At 37.8% G+C, this 13,531-nt stretch overlaps 1 protein-coding gene across 2 annotated transcripts; it reads left to right on the top strand.

The window, feature by feature from the left end:
* The first annotated feature begins 369 nt into the window (after positions 1–369).
* On the top strand, positions 370–12,088 carry usp44 (ubiquitin specific peptidase 44). 2 transcript variants are annotated; one of them, XM_067392335.1, is made up of 7 exons: positions 370–514; positions 3,342–3,603; positions 6,701–7,969; positions 8,742–8,934; positions 9,348–9,456; positions 9,554–9,759; positions 10,171–11,217. In XM_067392335.1, exons 2-7 carry the CDS (start codon positions 3,427–3,429, stop codon positions 10,326–10,328), a joined length of 2,112 nt encoding a protein of 703 aa, XP_067248436.1. In that variant the 5' UTR covers positions 370–514; positions 3,342–3,426; the 3' UTR covers positions 10,329–11,217. The 2 variants fall into 2 exon arrangements, with proteins under 2 accessions (XP_067248436.1, XP_067248437.1); XM_067392336.1 differs by having other exon boundaries at positions 371–514; positions 11,082–12,088.
* The last annotated feature ends 1,443 nt before the right edge of the window (positions 12,089–13,531 follow it).

Raw genomic sequence — 13,531 nt, 5'->3', positions numbered from 1 at the left:
TTTTCTTTATATATATTGTTATTATATAAACTATTTTAATATTTTTTTTTGATATTTATATGTAAAATGATGAGTAGTATCATTGACATATGGGAATATAAGGATTTTTTTTCTTTTACAAAAAAAGTACTGTGTTTGTCATATAGAAATTGAATAATTCAATATTACATGGAACTATTATTAATTTTAATGACATATTGGTTTCGTTTCCACGCGAGGATGAGTGAGATTTGAGAATGTGAAAGTGTTGCGGCTGACACGTAAACATTAGTCATAAGACATACACACTGTTTAAACTGGTTCACAGCATTCACGTGTTTCTCTTTTATTAAAACCTGAAGATTTATTTAAGATATTAAACGCGACGTGTGTTAAAGTGACTCTTTTGTTTTGAGCGGTCCGCGCGTGTCCTCTCCAGCATGACGTCACAGAGGGACACTCCACGCGACAAGTGTAGACAAGATGGCGCTCGCTGTTGTGCCACAGAAGTAACCAGTGCTTGACGAAAAATCAGGTTAGTAAAATATCACCGATTTTAAACAGCTCCAATCTAATTGTGTTTACACCAGCGCCGGAAATAAAACACAATCAGTATATTTTAGTCGCCCAGCACCCCAGTTTCACTCCAGTGCTGTGTGATTTTAGCATTAGCACTCTAGCATCCCGTGTGTTGGTTAACTTTCCTCTATAACAGGCTCATTAGAGACACTAAAGTAGCTGAGCTGCTCTGAGCTCAGCTGTTAACCTTGTTAGCTCTTTGAAACTAGGCAGATGAGGGAGTTAGTTAGCACCTATCATCATTCACCATTCGCGCGCCTAAACACCTTCAAAGTCATATGGATAGTTTAACTCGTTAAATGAGTTCAATTTGGTTGTCCATCCTATTTTAAATACAATCCCAGACTTGAATTCGCGGAGTGATAAAGACAAGCACTGACTATGCAGTAACAACTTTTACAAACCAATTTACAGTACCAATGTGCTATACGCATATTTAACCTTCTAAGTAAGACCAATGTCAACAAACTAGATGTATTTCTAGGGTTTTGTTAAACACACGTGGGGCCCAGAGGAACCGGGTGTTATTTTGGTCGTGACACAGATTATTTATCAGGTGTCTGTAAAGCTAAATAAGGGACATGCATTTGCTTAAGCCGGGTTGTTTACATGCTAAGCGAGTTAGTTACTGATGTCTACAGGCTTGAAATTGATGCCTTATTTTAGTTTTAAAATATTCTTTGAAGCATCAATATACTATCGTGTTTTTTTAGACATAGCAACATGGAAATGTTTTTTTTTTTTTTTTTTGACATGTAGCATACATCTCATGTAAATACTGTGGTATTCGTATTTAGAGTGTAAATGTCATGTTATTTGAATATGGTGATGATTCATCAGTGTTGATATCAAAATACTACTGTAATTCTATTTGGTTATGTACCATGGTAGTATCCTGATATTCCTTAAAGTACCTTGGTGTGCTAATTACTAATACCATGGTATGGGAATATTTCAGTACCATGTTTGCTACATCAGTGTTTATACAATGTTACTACCATGGTATTCTTTGAATTACTACTGTGTAAATATAGTGGTTTGTTTCAAAGTAAAATCATGTTTTTTTTTGACATACCATGAATATGGTAAGCACTCAGTGTCATGGTGTATTTCACTCTACCATGGTATTACTGAGAAATACATAGATTGTTCGTTTCTGTGTGGTCGCTCTTATTTGTGTGTTTGTGTGTGTGTCCTGACAGGAATAGGTACCTCCTCTTGTTGTGTCGGATCAACTGTGTTCTTGAGCAATAGTTTTATGATGGTTCTGTTGAATTGTTGTCTTGATATATTATCATGTGTATATCTCAGGGTTACTTTGATACAGGATCACACAAAACTTCACAAGACACTGTAAACAATGACACACACTACCGTTCAAAAGTTTTTTGTTTTTTTATGTTTTTTCGAGAAGTTCCTTTTACTCACCTTTATTTATATATAAACATTTAAATTGTAAAATATTATTATAATTTTCTATTTTCTATTTTAAAATATTTTAACCCTTGTGCGTCAATTAAAAAAGTTACACAAAAATGTCCATGTCAATAAAATTGATGCTTGGGAGCACAGACCTATGTTTGGTCTCATTTTAAAGAAGACCCTTGGCAGAATCTTGTTGAAGTTTAAAAAAAAAAAGTTATAGAGGTTTAAGTTTATGAAAATGATTTATGAACATTATTTTATATAAAATATATATTTTATGAAACATGTTGAACTCTAAAACTGCTAGAAAATTAAAGTTATAAATCTAAACAAGTTTGAGGTTGATATCTCAAAAAAATTAGCTTTTAATAAGATTTTGTTTGGGCGCGGTACCATATTTTCCCCATTAGATGCCAGGTACACACAGTGGTTGGATTTGTGATTTGCAGTTTTTCTCAAATATTGCAAGCACACACACACAATTTTTTTTATTACACATACAAACCACACTCTGACATCCATACCAACACACCCACACAATTATAGCTGCACAATTTATCCAATTGGCTCTATAATATGCATTAGCCAAAAAAAAGAATAAAGCGAGTATATGCTTTATAGGCCAAACCTGAGAAAATGGCACCATCTGGTAAATAAACAGTAAAAATTTTGAAGCCTTGTCAACAGAATGAAAGCCTATTAACAGAGATCACATAATTTTATAGTTAAATGGCCCTAGGATTAAAAATTGCCATTTTATTGGGTTTCAGTGAGGATATTTTTGTCCTTAAGAGGTCCTAAGTGGAACTATGTGGTTGTGTTCCTAGTGCAAAATAGATTTTCAAAAGAAATGGGGGTGAAATAGTAAAACTCCAATAAAAATACACACCTGTGTCAAAATGTATGCCTTGGCATTAACATAGGCAAAATGATTAAAAAAAAAAAAAAAAAACAAACATGAAAAAGACAATGTCCATAAGGTCACACAAGGGTTAAAATGTAATTTATTCCTGTGATGGTAAAGCTGAATTTTCAGCATCATTACTCCTGTCTTCAGTGTCACATGATCCTTTAGAAATCATTCTAATATGCTGATTTGCTTGTAGAATCATACTTTCTTTCATGATTCTTTAATGAATGAATGTTCAAAAGAACAACATTTATTTGAAATTTTTGTAACAATGTAAAAGTCTTTACTGTCTTTTTAAAAAGAAAAAAATCTTACTGACCACAGACTTTTAAATGGTTGTGTATGTATTGATCCTGTCTGAAATATGAATATGAATAGAAATAATGTCACAAATGAATGTCTTCAAAACAACACGTGTCTATTCCAGTGTGATCTTTTTTCACTGCAGATTAATCATCATGCCTTGGGAGGAGCTGGTTTCACTGCTGGCTGCCGTCACCATGGTGATGTGAAGAGGGCAGTGACTGACTGTGATGGACAGGTGTAAGCACGTGGGTCGCTTAAGACTCGCGCAGGACCACTCGATCCTAAACCCGCAAAAATGGCACTGTGCGGACTGCAACACCACAGAGTCAGTGTGGGCATGTCTCAGCTGTTCGCACGTAGCGTGTGGACGCTACATAGAAGAACATGCGCTTCAGCACTTTAAGGTATGTTTAAATGATGATGTGTTGCATACAAGTAATTGATATATAGTTTAAAGCCATATAAACAAATACATACAGACTCATCAAATAGTTTAATTTAGTTTACTCGCGAAAAAAAGTGTTCATTCTCTTTTTTACATTAAAATGCTTGCTCCTGTTTTAATATGCAGCATCAACTAGTCACAGTAATTTGTTGGTTGATCTTGAAATTATAGGGGTGGGCGATATGACCAATTAAAATAAGAATCTGGTTATATCGCTCACCCCTATAATTAAGATCAACCAACAAATTACTTGCAATTACAATTTTATTTCACTATAACGATATAACACTCTAGTTTTGTGTTATTTTATCTCAGTTCTGTTACTAAAAATAAGAAGGAAAAAAAGCAAATTAGGAACAATAGGACAAATACAATATAACAAAAATGTGAATTTAAATAAAATTTTCAGGAACAATAGGTTTATTTAACATGTAGTAAGAAATAGTACAGAAATTTTATGATCAAATGTAAAAATTAAATATTGCGTAGTCTTCACTGTATGAATTAAATATATAAATGTATTCTTATTAAAACTAAAAAAAGAGCAGTAAGTTATTTACTCTTTTGTTTGATTAACATTAATGACACAGAGCAGCAGGTAGGAATATATTAGGCTGCGGTCACTTTAAGACCAAATGTGCTGATCCAATAGATTGATACACATCCGGTTTACACCCAACTGTTTACTTTCACTTGAGATATGACACCAGCTGTGTATACATGAATACTCCACACATTGATCAATTTGACATAATTGCATGTGTATTTGACCATTCAAGCGCAATAAGACGTGAAAGAGAACTGAATTCGCGATTGCATGTTGTGAGACGTGGCTTTCTGTGCACACATTTACGCTGTGTCACTTGGCACATGCACCTCACCAAGTTCCTTTTCAGGGTATATTGTGCTTATTGCGCGTTTTATTTTTCACTGCTTATTGTGCTTAATAACACTTTTTAACATTGAGCGAGTCCCAAATTCGCGATCGCCTTCTAAGAGAGGCAGCTTTCTGTGTGCGCACCAGTCAGCAAAAGCACTGCACTAAGTTCATTTTTAGTATATATTGCACTTAAAACTCTTTTTAACATCAAGCCCATCCCGCTCCTTTATATTCTCATTCATGTATTTAATCACTCTGAAGTGTCAGTAGTGCCATATTTACATACCATAGCAAAATCTCTAACGATAGACATCTTATACCGTGGTATTGATATATATCGTCAAACCGCCGGCCCAGCCCTAGTATACCTTTACACTTTTCCAAATTATTATGCAAGTGACGTATAAGTGGGATTTCAGTACAATAAACATTCAGATTTTAGTTTTTCAAAGAAAGTGTTTTTGTTTTATTTCTCTGTATCTTTTTAGATAACTGGTATCAATCTCATACAGCAGGGATGGACAACTCCGGTCCTGGAGGGCCAGTGTCCAGCAGAGTTTAGCTCCAACCCTAATCAAACACACCTGAACCAGCTAATCAAGGTCTTAAGAATTAGTAGAAAGTTATAGGCAAGTGAGTTTTTATTAGGGATGGAGATAAACTCTGTAGGACACTGGCCCTCCAGGACTGGAGTTGTCCATCCCTGTCATACAGGTTTGTTAAATAGTTTGCCAGGCCTACTTAGGTAAATGGAAACCCTGTATGTACATTATTAAGCAAGTCACAGTTCTTATGTAATATGGGAAGGAAGAAAGATCTTTCTGAAGATGAAAAGCATGAAATGGTGCAATGTTATGCAAAAGTCATTAAAACAACTAATATTGTGTGAAAAGTGAATGGAGATAATGAAACTATCTTAAGATTTGTGAGTGATTTGGAGCACAGCAGAACTCAGGTCAGATAAAGGCTTAAAGTTTCTGTCAAAAAAGTTAATTGTATTAAAAGGACAGCTGTAAAAAAAAAAAAAGCAGTTATTTACTCCTGTTGTCTTTGGAGTCTCAAGAACCTCTCCATGCAGGCTGGTAGTTATGTGTAAAATTGCAGGCACCCCTAACCAAACCTCACAAAGAGAAACATTTACAGTGGGTGTAGAATACATTTTCAGACCGTTTTATTGCTGTGGTGTTTTTTGCAGCATGGGATAGTGCATAGTGCATTGTATTTCAGAAGGGATTATCCTTCTTTTTATACCAAAGCTGAAAATGGCTAGTTATAAACTCCACATATCTTGCAGAAGTCACTTTGACACCCTCAGAGATCCTAAAGGGACCTTCCATCTCATTTCCCAATATTCTAGCCCAAATCATGACCACTCACCAACCATCCAGAAATCCATCCATTTAGACCATCCATTGTAGTATGGCATTCGTCAGTGAATAAAACTATTCAAAAATGAGTCTTCATTTATTTCTTCACCTACTGTAAATGTTTCTCTTTGTGAGGTTTGGTTAGAGGTGGTTGAAATGCAACTTTACGCATAACTGCCAGCCAGCACTCCAGAGACACCAGCAGCTTCAAATACCTGTTTGCTGCTCAACACCGGCTTTTTTATTTTATAGCTGTCCTTTTAATACAACAAATTTTTTTGACAGAAACATTCCTTAGAAGTTCTGCTGTGCTCTAAGTCACTCACAACTCGTATGATAGTTTGATCATTTACATACACTTTTCACACAATATTAGTTGTTTTCATGCCTTTTATGTAACATTGCACTATTTTGTTTCATCTTCAGAAAGATCTTTCTTCCTCCCCATATTGCATAAGAACTGTGACTTGCTTAATAATGTGGAACAACCTCTAAATAGGGTTTCTATTTATCTAAGTAGACCTGGCAAACTGTTTTGTCTGAGATTGATAAGTTATCTAAAAAGATATGGAGAAATAAAACAAACAAACCTTCTTTGAAAAACTAAAATCTGAATGTTTATTGTAGTGAAATTCTCCTGATATACATCACTTGCATAATAATTTGGAACACAGCGTACATATTAATGTGAATATCCATAAAAATGGCCAAGCTTATCATCAGACTTTGTCTTATTTTATAAGAATGTATTGTATTAGATTGTATTGTATTAGATATTGTATTAATTTTGAAATTTGATTTGTTTGTAGGAGCAGCATCACCCTTTGGCCCTGGAGGTGAATGAATTGTATGTATACTGCTACTTGTGCGATGACTACGTGCTGAATGATAATGCGACGGGTGACTTAAAGCTGCTGCGTAGCACGCTAAGTGCCATTAAGAGCCAGTGCTATGAAGTCACCACGCGCAGTGGACGCACTTTGCGCTCGTCCTCCGCTGCCGGAGACCAGCTGTCAACTAGCACGCAGGAGCTGCAGTTGCGCGACGAGGATCGCATGTTCACGGCGCTGTGGCACCGCCGTCGTGCCCTGATTGGTCGCGTATTCCGCTTGTGGTTTGCACAAACGGAACGGGGGAGGAAGCGTTTGGAAGAGGAGCGGCAGCAGGAAGAAGAGGAGGAGAGGAAGCGGGAGGCACGGGAAAGAAGGCGGCAACTCAAACGGCAACTCAAAGAGGAGCTGGAAAGCGCACCTCCGAGAAAGAGCCATCGCATTCGTCGGCAGAGCCTAAAGGCAGATTCTGCGGATCCAACGACAGTGCCAGCCAAAAGCACCAAATCTGTGAGGCGTAGGTCTACTCCTGCTCGCGTCTCCACCCCTACTCCACGAACTCCTAGAGAGAGAACGCCTCAACCGAGGCCCCGTCCACAAGCCAAGGCCAAACGGCCCCCGGCCCCACCTCCTAAAACGAGTGATTCGCCTATCAAACGGCGACCCACCGTAACTCCAGGAGTGACGGGTTTGCGCAATCTTGGCAATACTTGCTACATGAACTCGATATTGCAGGTTCTGAGTCATTTGCATGTATTCCGGGAGTGCTTTTTGAGACTAGATTTGAACCAAGCGTTGGAACTCCTAGCCTCTGCCGTCAGCCGCAAATTAGGACTCTCTGCTCAGCGTGTGACCCAGCCCAAAGGCTCCAACCAAGGGTCGGGGCTCAGCGGAGGGGCCTCCCGTTCACGCAACATGGAGCTTATACAACCCAAGGAGCCAAGCTCCAAACACATCTCGCTTTGTCATGAGTTACACACACTGTTCCAGGTTATGTGGTCAGGCAAGTGGGCTCTGGTGTCCCCATTTGCAATGCTGCACTCCGTGTGGCAGCTGATCCCGGCGTTCCGAGGTTATGCACAGCAGGATGCACAGGAATTTCTTTGTGAACTTTTAGATAAAGTCCAGCATGAGCTGGAACGGACCAGAACGCTAACACCTGCCACTGTTCCAGCCAATCAGAGACGGCTTATCAAACAGGTGCTCAGTGTGGTCAACACCATCTTTCATGGCCAGCTCCTCAGTCAGGTAATGAGTTTTCAGATAATCTCATCAGCTGATTAACATTAAACATTAGGCCAGAAACAAGCTCTAAGCAAGTACACAGACTTGGTCAAAGCACTGCAAGGGTATGTAAGTTTGGCCCGATGGATCGCAAGGGTGCGGTCAGTCATGCTGTACTTACTTTATGTCTGTTTTTTGCGTTGCTGTGGCAGTAGCCAAACTTAATCAGTACTCAAGGGGGTGATAGAGTTACATTTAAATGTTAGAGTTTCCTTCAGCCTGTTGTTCTGGCATGCCAATAGTTCTCCTGAAAGGCCCTGTTCAAAATGGTGTCCTCACAAAGTCCACAAGGTGTTCAGTCGCCTGGAGGGCCAACATCCTGCAGCTCCAAACTGCCTGGAAGCTTCTAGTAATCCTGAAGACCTTTATCAGCTGGTTCAGGTGTTTTATTGGGTTTGGAGCTTAACTCTGCAGGACAGTGGCCCTCCAGGAGTGGGATTATACACTACCCCCCTCCCCCCCTCCACGTGGAAGCTGCAAAGTGCACATTAATGACAGTCTATTGAAAGATTTGGGACAGGACCAAAAAGAAAACGCTTTACACTGCACATGTTGCATTCTCACTGTCCGTTGGGCAACACTGGGAATACCACTGGGGCTTGCATTCTAACAAATCTCGGATGCTTCTTCGCAAAAAGCTTAATTTAATTTGAGTTCACATACTTGACTGTTTCTTCTGTAAACATTTTTACACATTTAACAATTTGGCTAAAAATACTTGTGTCTTTTCTTGTAGGTGAGGTGTTTAGCATGCGATCATCGCTCAAACACAATAGAGCCTTTCTGGGATCTTTCTTTGGAATTCCCGGAACGTTACCACAGCAGTAAGGATGCTGCACAGGTTCCATGTGGGTTGACAGAGATGCTGGCCAAGTTTACAGAGACTGAGGCTTTGGAGGGAGCCATATATGCTTGCGACCATTGCAATAGTGAGTTGGAAACATACTAACATGTAATGTGACCGTAGGGAAACATTACAGGATAATAAATAGCCTGGAACTTGAAATGGATATCATGGCACTCAACCCCAAACACTCTTACTTCCAATTGGCCAGTTAAACAGATAACCCCGCCCTCAAACTCACATAATTAACCTAGCCTAAAGCTGTTGTCGAGCCACCCAAACAAAGAGAGCAATATTTTGAAAGCATCACAGTGTTTACATTCCTCAAGATGTAAACACTGTGAGTAACTTACAGTTGTCTAAACATTAAACTTTGATAAAAGAAGTCTTTCAACATCAGAAAATCAGAACACAGTTCACTTTTAAGTTTTACCTCAAAGGTTTAACACTCCCCTTGAGGTGGCAATCCAACTCATCAAAAAGTTCTGTTTCTTTAAGGTAAACGACGGAGATTCTGTTCAAAGCAAGTTGTCTTGACTGAAGCTCAAAAACAGCTGATGGTTCACAAACTGCCTCACGTTCTCAGACTGCACCTCAAACGCTTCAGGTATCCACACATATTTACATGCACATGATCTCCTGGATTTTCCCAACTTTGAGGTTTCTGTCATCAGTCAGATGTTAATGTGTGCGTTTATGTTTAGGTGGTCTGGGCGAAACCACAGGGAGAAGATTGGCGTGCACGTTCAGTTTGAACAGGAGCTGAACATGGAACCCTACTGCTGCAAAGACTCCAGTAACATACCCCATCCACAACACTTCCTCTATCAACTCTCTGCTGTCGTCATGCACCATGGGAAGGGATTTGGCTCCGGCCACTACACTGCCTTTTGTTATAATACAGAAGGAGGTAAAACATTCTTGTTTTCATCTGCCACTTCAGAATAGTCTAGACTGTCAATCGGTTTTGTATGGAGTATAGATAAATTATTAGTAAAATGATATACACAGTACCTTTGTGTGACTCATGCAAGAAATGGCTTGAAGTAACTAGTGTAAATGTCATAAACAGAAGTTCATCCGCATAGAAAAGTAGTCCCTTCATAAAAGGACAATTTATAAAATTTCACAGCTAAAATAAAACACATTTGCTTTTACAAATGCACGATTAATCGTAAAAAGATCCTAATCTCTATTCAAGCACCCACACGATATTTTATTAAGAAAATGATTCACCTGTGTCTATTAAAGGTGTAATGTGTAAAATTTGGGAGGATCTATTGACAGAAATGCAATATAATATGCATAACTATGTTTTCAGTGGTGTCCCCTTACATGTCAAGTCACCATCTGGCTTGTGTCGGCCAGACAGTCTCCATAGGTTCTCTATGTGCTGCGAAAGGGAGGGGTGAGCGCTGTTGGTTGCAATTCGTAACCTCACCACTAGATGCCACTAAAATTTACACACTGCACCTTTAAACCTTTGACAAAATCATACCAGAACATTTACATCCGCGCTGAGCTAGAGAGAGCAGTTTTGAACCACACATTAGTTATTTCTGTTACAAATATTAGAATTATCACAAAAGTACTAAGATTAAAGATTAAATTTAGGATATAAACACTGACATCTGATCAAAATGGAGCAAACCACCTTTTGAAACCAACTTGGTGCTTTAAATAACAGTTGTATCAATTAAATCTTATGCCACTAGGTGGCGACAAGTGACTGTTAAAAAATGAATTTGTCATTGAATCATTCATTCAAAAGAATTAAAAAAAAAAAAACTGATTCCAGTAGTGAACCAAGTATTTATTAATGAGTCACTGAATTCATCCAAAATCTTTTTTTTTTAAATAATTCATTCAAATTAAACATTTTTCCAGCAATTAATATCTTGTCAGAACTTATAGTAAATTACATGTTATTTTGTGTAGTTGTGTATTCAGAATCGTGGGGAAATCGTGATTCTCAGTTTATCCAGAATTGTGCAGCTCTATTTGCTTTATCAAAAAATACAAGAGGTACATGTTTGCTTTAATTTAAATCCTCCATATTAAGTGCATTAGTGTAAGTACAGATGTAATCCATAGTTTTCATATTATATTGAAACTGAAAGATTTGACTTATTTACTTAAGGGTTTTTTTCCCCCCTATTTAGTTATTATAAATACATTCAGGTAGAAGTTTGTATTTTTGTCATTAATGCATCTTTATTCTCCTCTTCTCAGGGTTTTGGGTGCACTGTAACGACTCTAAACTGAGTGTGTGTGCCGTGGAGGAAGTGTGTAAGGCCCAGGCCTACATTCTCTTCTACACACAGAGAAACTCTCAGGACAAAAGCAAAGCCAGTGACCTCTGACCCCCGCTGAGTAGCCAGTCAACCACAGAGACTGTTTGTTTTGTACATTCTGTTGATATCGTTTTGAGACAGTTAGCTTGTCTCCTTTTTCTAGTGTACAGCAAATGTGGAGAGTATGTTTTTGTCACGCACACTTTTGCCTTAAAATTATACAACTGACAGATTTGGTAGGAGGCATTCTTGCAGTGATTGTAGCGTTCGTTTGTGTGCGTGTACGAGGAGAGCAAAATTGGTCCAAGTCGGAAGCATTAATGCTCTCATTAATGTCTCTGTGTATCCCTGATTGTTGTCCACAAACCAAAGTTGAGTTTTGAATGTGTACCGAGCCTGAAAATGCTCGTAGTGTCAGTATGAAAGGTGTAAGAAACAAATGATGTTTTCTCTGTTCATATCACAAGTGTTTTAATATCTTCAAACATATGGTTAAAGTGCCCTGCCAAGTCAAATCAGTTTAAAAACTTTTAAAACAAGACTCGATTCAGGAATTTTTCTGTCTCCTTCTCAGAATGTAGTTTTATACCTGGTATTTGGTTTTTTTTCCATTTTACAGGAAAAAGATTTTTTCACCAGCAAAAGACAATGTATGCTGTATACATTGTCTGTGTGTGGCGTTAGACCGTTCTTTGTTGGATGTATGTTTGTGCAACTCTCACACTTTCTCAAATATCTTTCGGAGTTCCCACATCTTGTTGTTGTTCAACTTTTGTCCATTTTAGTGCAAACTATGCAAATTACCTCAATTCAGAGAAGATAAAAGTACCTCAATAAAATAATATTTTTGCATTTTTCTAAACAACTTGCCAACTGTTTTCTTTACTATTTTAAAGAATGAAATTATATTGTCTATGAAATGTGCATGTCTCTTGATATTTACAATTGAAAACTTAAAGGATTAGTCCACTTTCAAATTAAATTTTCCTGATAATTTACTCACCCCATGTCATCCAAGATGCTCATGTCTTTCTTTCTTCAGTTGAAAAGAAATGAAGGTTTTTGATGAAAACATTCCAGGATTTTTCTCCTTATAGTGCACTTCAATGGCCTCCAAGCGGTTTAAGGTCAAAATTACTGTTTACAGTGATCACAGACTAGAAATAATGGTCCATCACTGATTTTCTAAAATGTACTAAATTGTCATATACAATATGCTAGTGCAAGTATATAACAATTAGTTCAAACTTTGACCTGTGGAGGGCAGTAATACACTTAGCAGTGTCTACACTGCTGGAATTCTAATAGAGAAGAAGAAGAGAGCTAGTACAAGATGAGCATTTATTGTTAAAACTTATATAAGTTTTGTTTTTTAGAAAATGAGCGATGGTTTCTCTAGATAAGACCCTTATTCCTCATCTGGGATTGTGTAGAGCATTTTGAAATGCAATGAAACTAATTTTGACCTTCAACTGTTTGGGCTCCATTGAAGTCCACTATATGGAGAAAAATCCTGGAATGTTTTCATCAAAAACCTTAATTTCATCTTGAACATCTTGGATGACATGGGGGTGAGTAAATTATCAGGAAATTTTAATTTGAAAGTGAACTAATCCTTTTAAGGATTCATTAAACATAACCAAATACAATTTATGCAAATCGCTTATAAACCTTACATAGTTACCTTTAATGTGTAAGTCATTCATAAAACCTAAAAACTAATGTGTAAACTGCTGCATTGTATTAAAATCTATAAAATGCATAATTTGTTCGCAAAACGTTCTTGCGTAAATTGATGCAGATAATGAATATTGCATAAATAACTGTATCGTGTCACCTGCATATGTCTTCAGTGAGGATGCCTCCATGGTGCTGCAGGAAATCAAACAGATCCTCACAGGGTTAGGGGCGTTCCAAGACCATGATGTAGAAGCCGAGCTGGTCCTGCCACTCCTGCAGCTCAACTATCTGTGGAACCCTGGGGCCCCCTGTTCGCAAGCATTGTAGGATGACCAGGCTAGAGGAAAGATCATTTTTTTATGATTGTTAGATGGAGGAGCATTCCCAAAAGAAGCATTAAGTCTGGTCTTGAACAATTTGTTGTCAATGGCAGTTTGAAAAATCATTTGTAGTCTATGATTATTTTCATAATATAAAAACATGGAGATCGCAGCTTATACTTACAAGTCTGATATATTCCGTGGTATCTGTCTTTAAGGCAAATTTCAGTGCCACTTGATCAACAAAACACAAACTAACAGCTGACGTGTGCAGAGGTCATGTCATTACAGTTATGTAACACATCAAGTGCCCTAAATAGTGGACATAATATACAATAAAGGGATAGTTCACCCAAATATGAAAATTCTGTCATCATTTACTCCCCCT

Source organism: Chanodichthys erythropterus, chromosome 8, assembly GCF_024489055.1.
Source record: "Chanodichthys erythropterus isolate Z2021 chromosome 8, ASM2448905v1, whole genome shotgun sequence".
Taxonomy (NCBI): Eukaryota; Metazoa; Chordata; class Actinopteri; order Cypriniformes; family Xenocyprididae; genus Chanodichthys; species Chanodichthys erythropterus.
The sequence above is the reverse complement of the archived record's forward strand: the minus strand, read 5'-3'. Positions and strand labels throughout refer to the sequence as shown.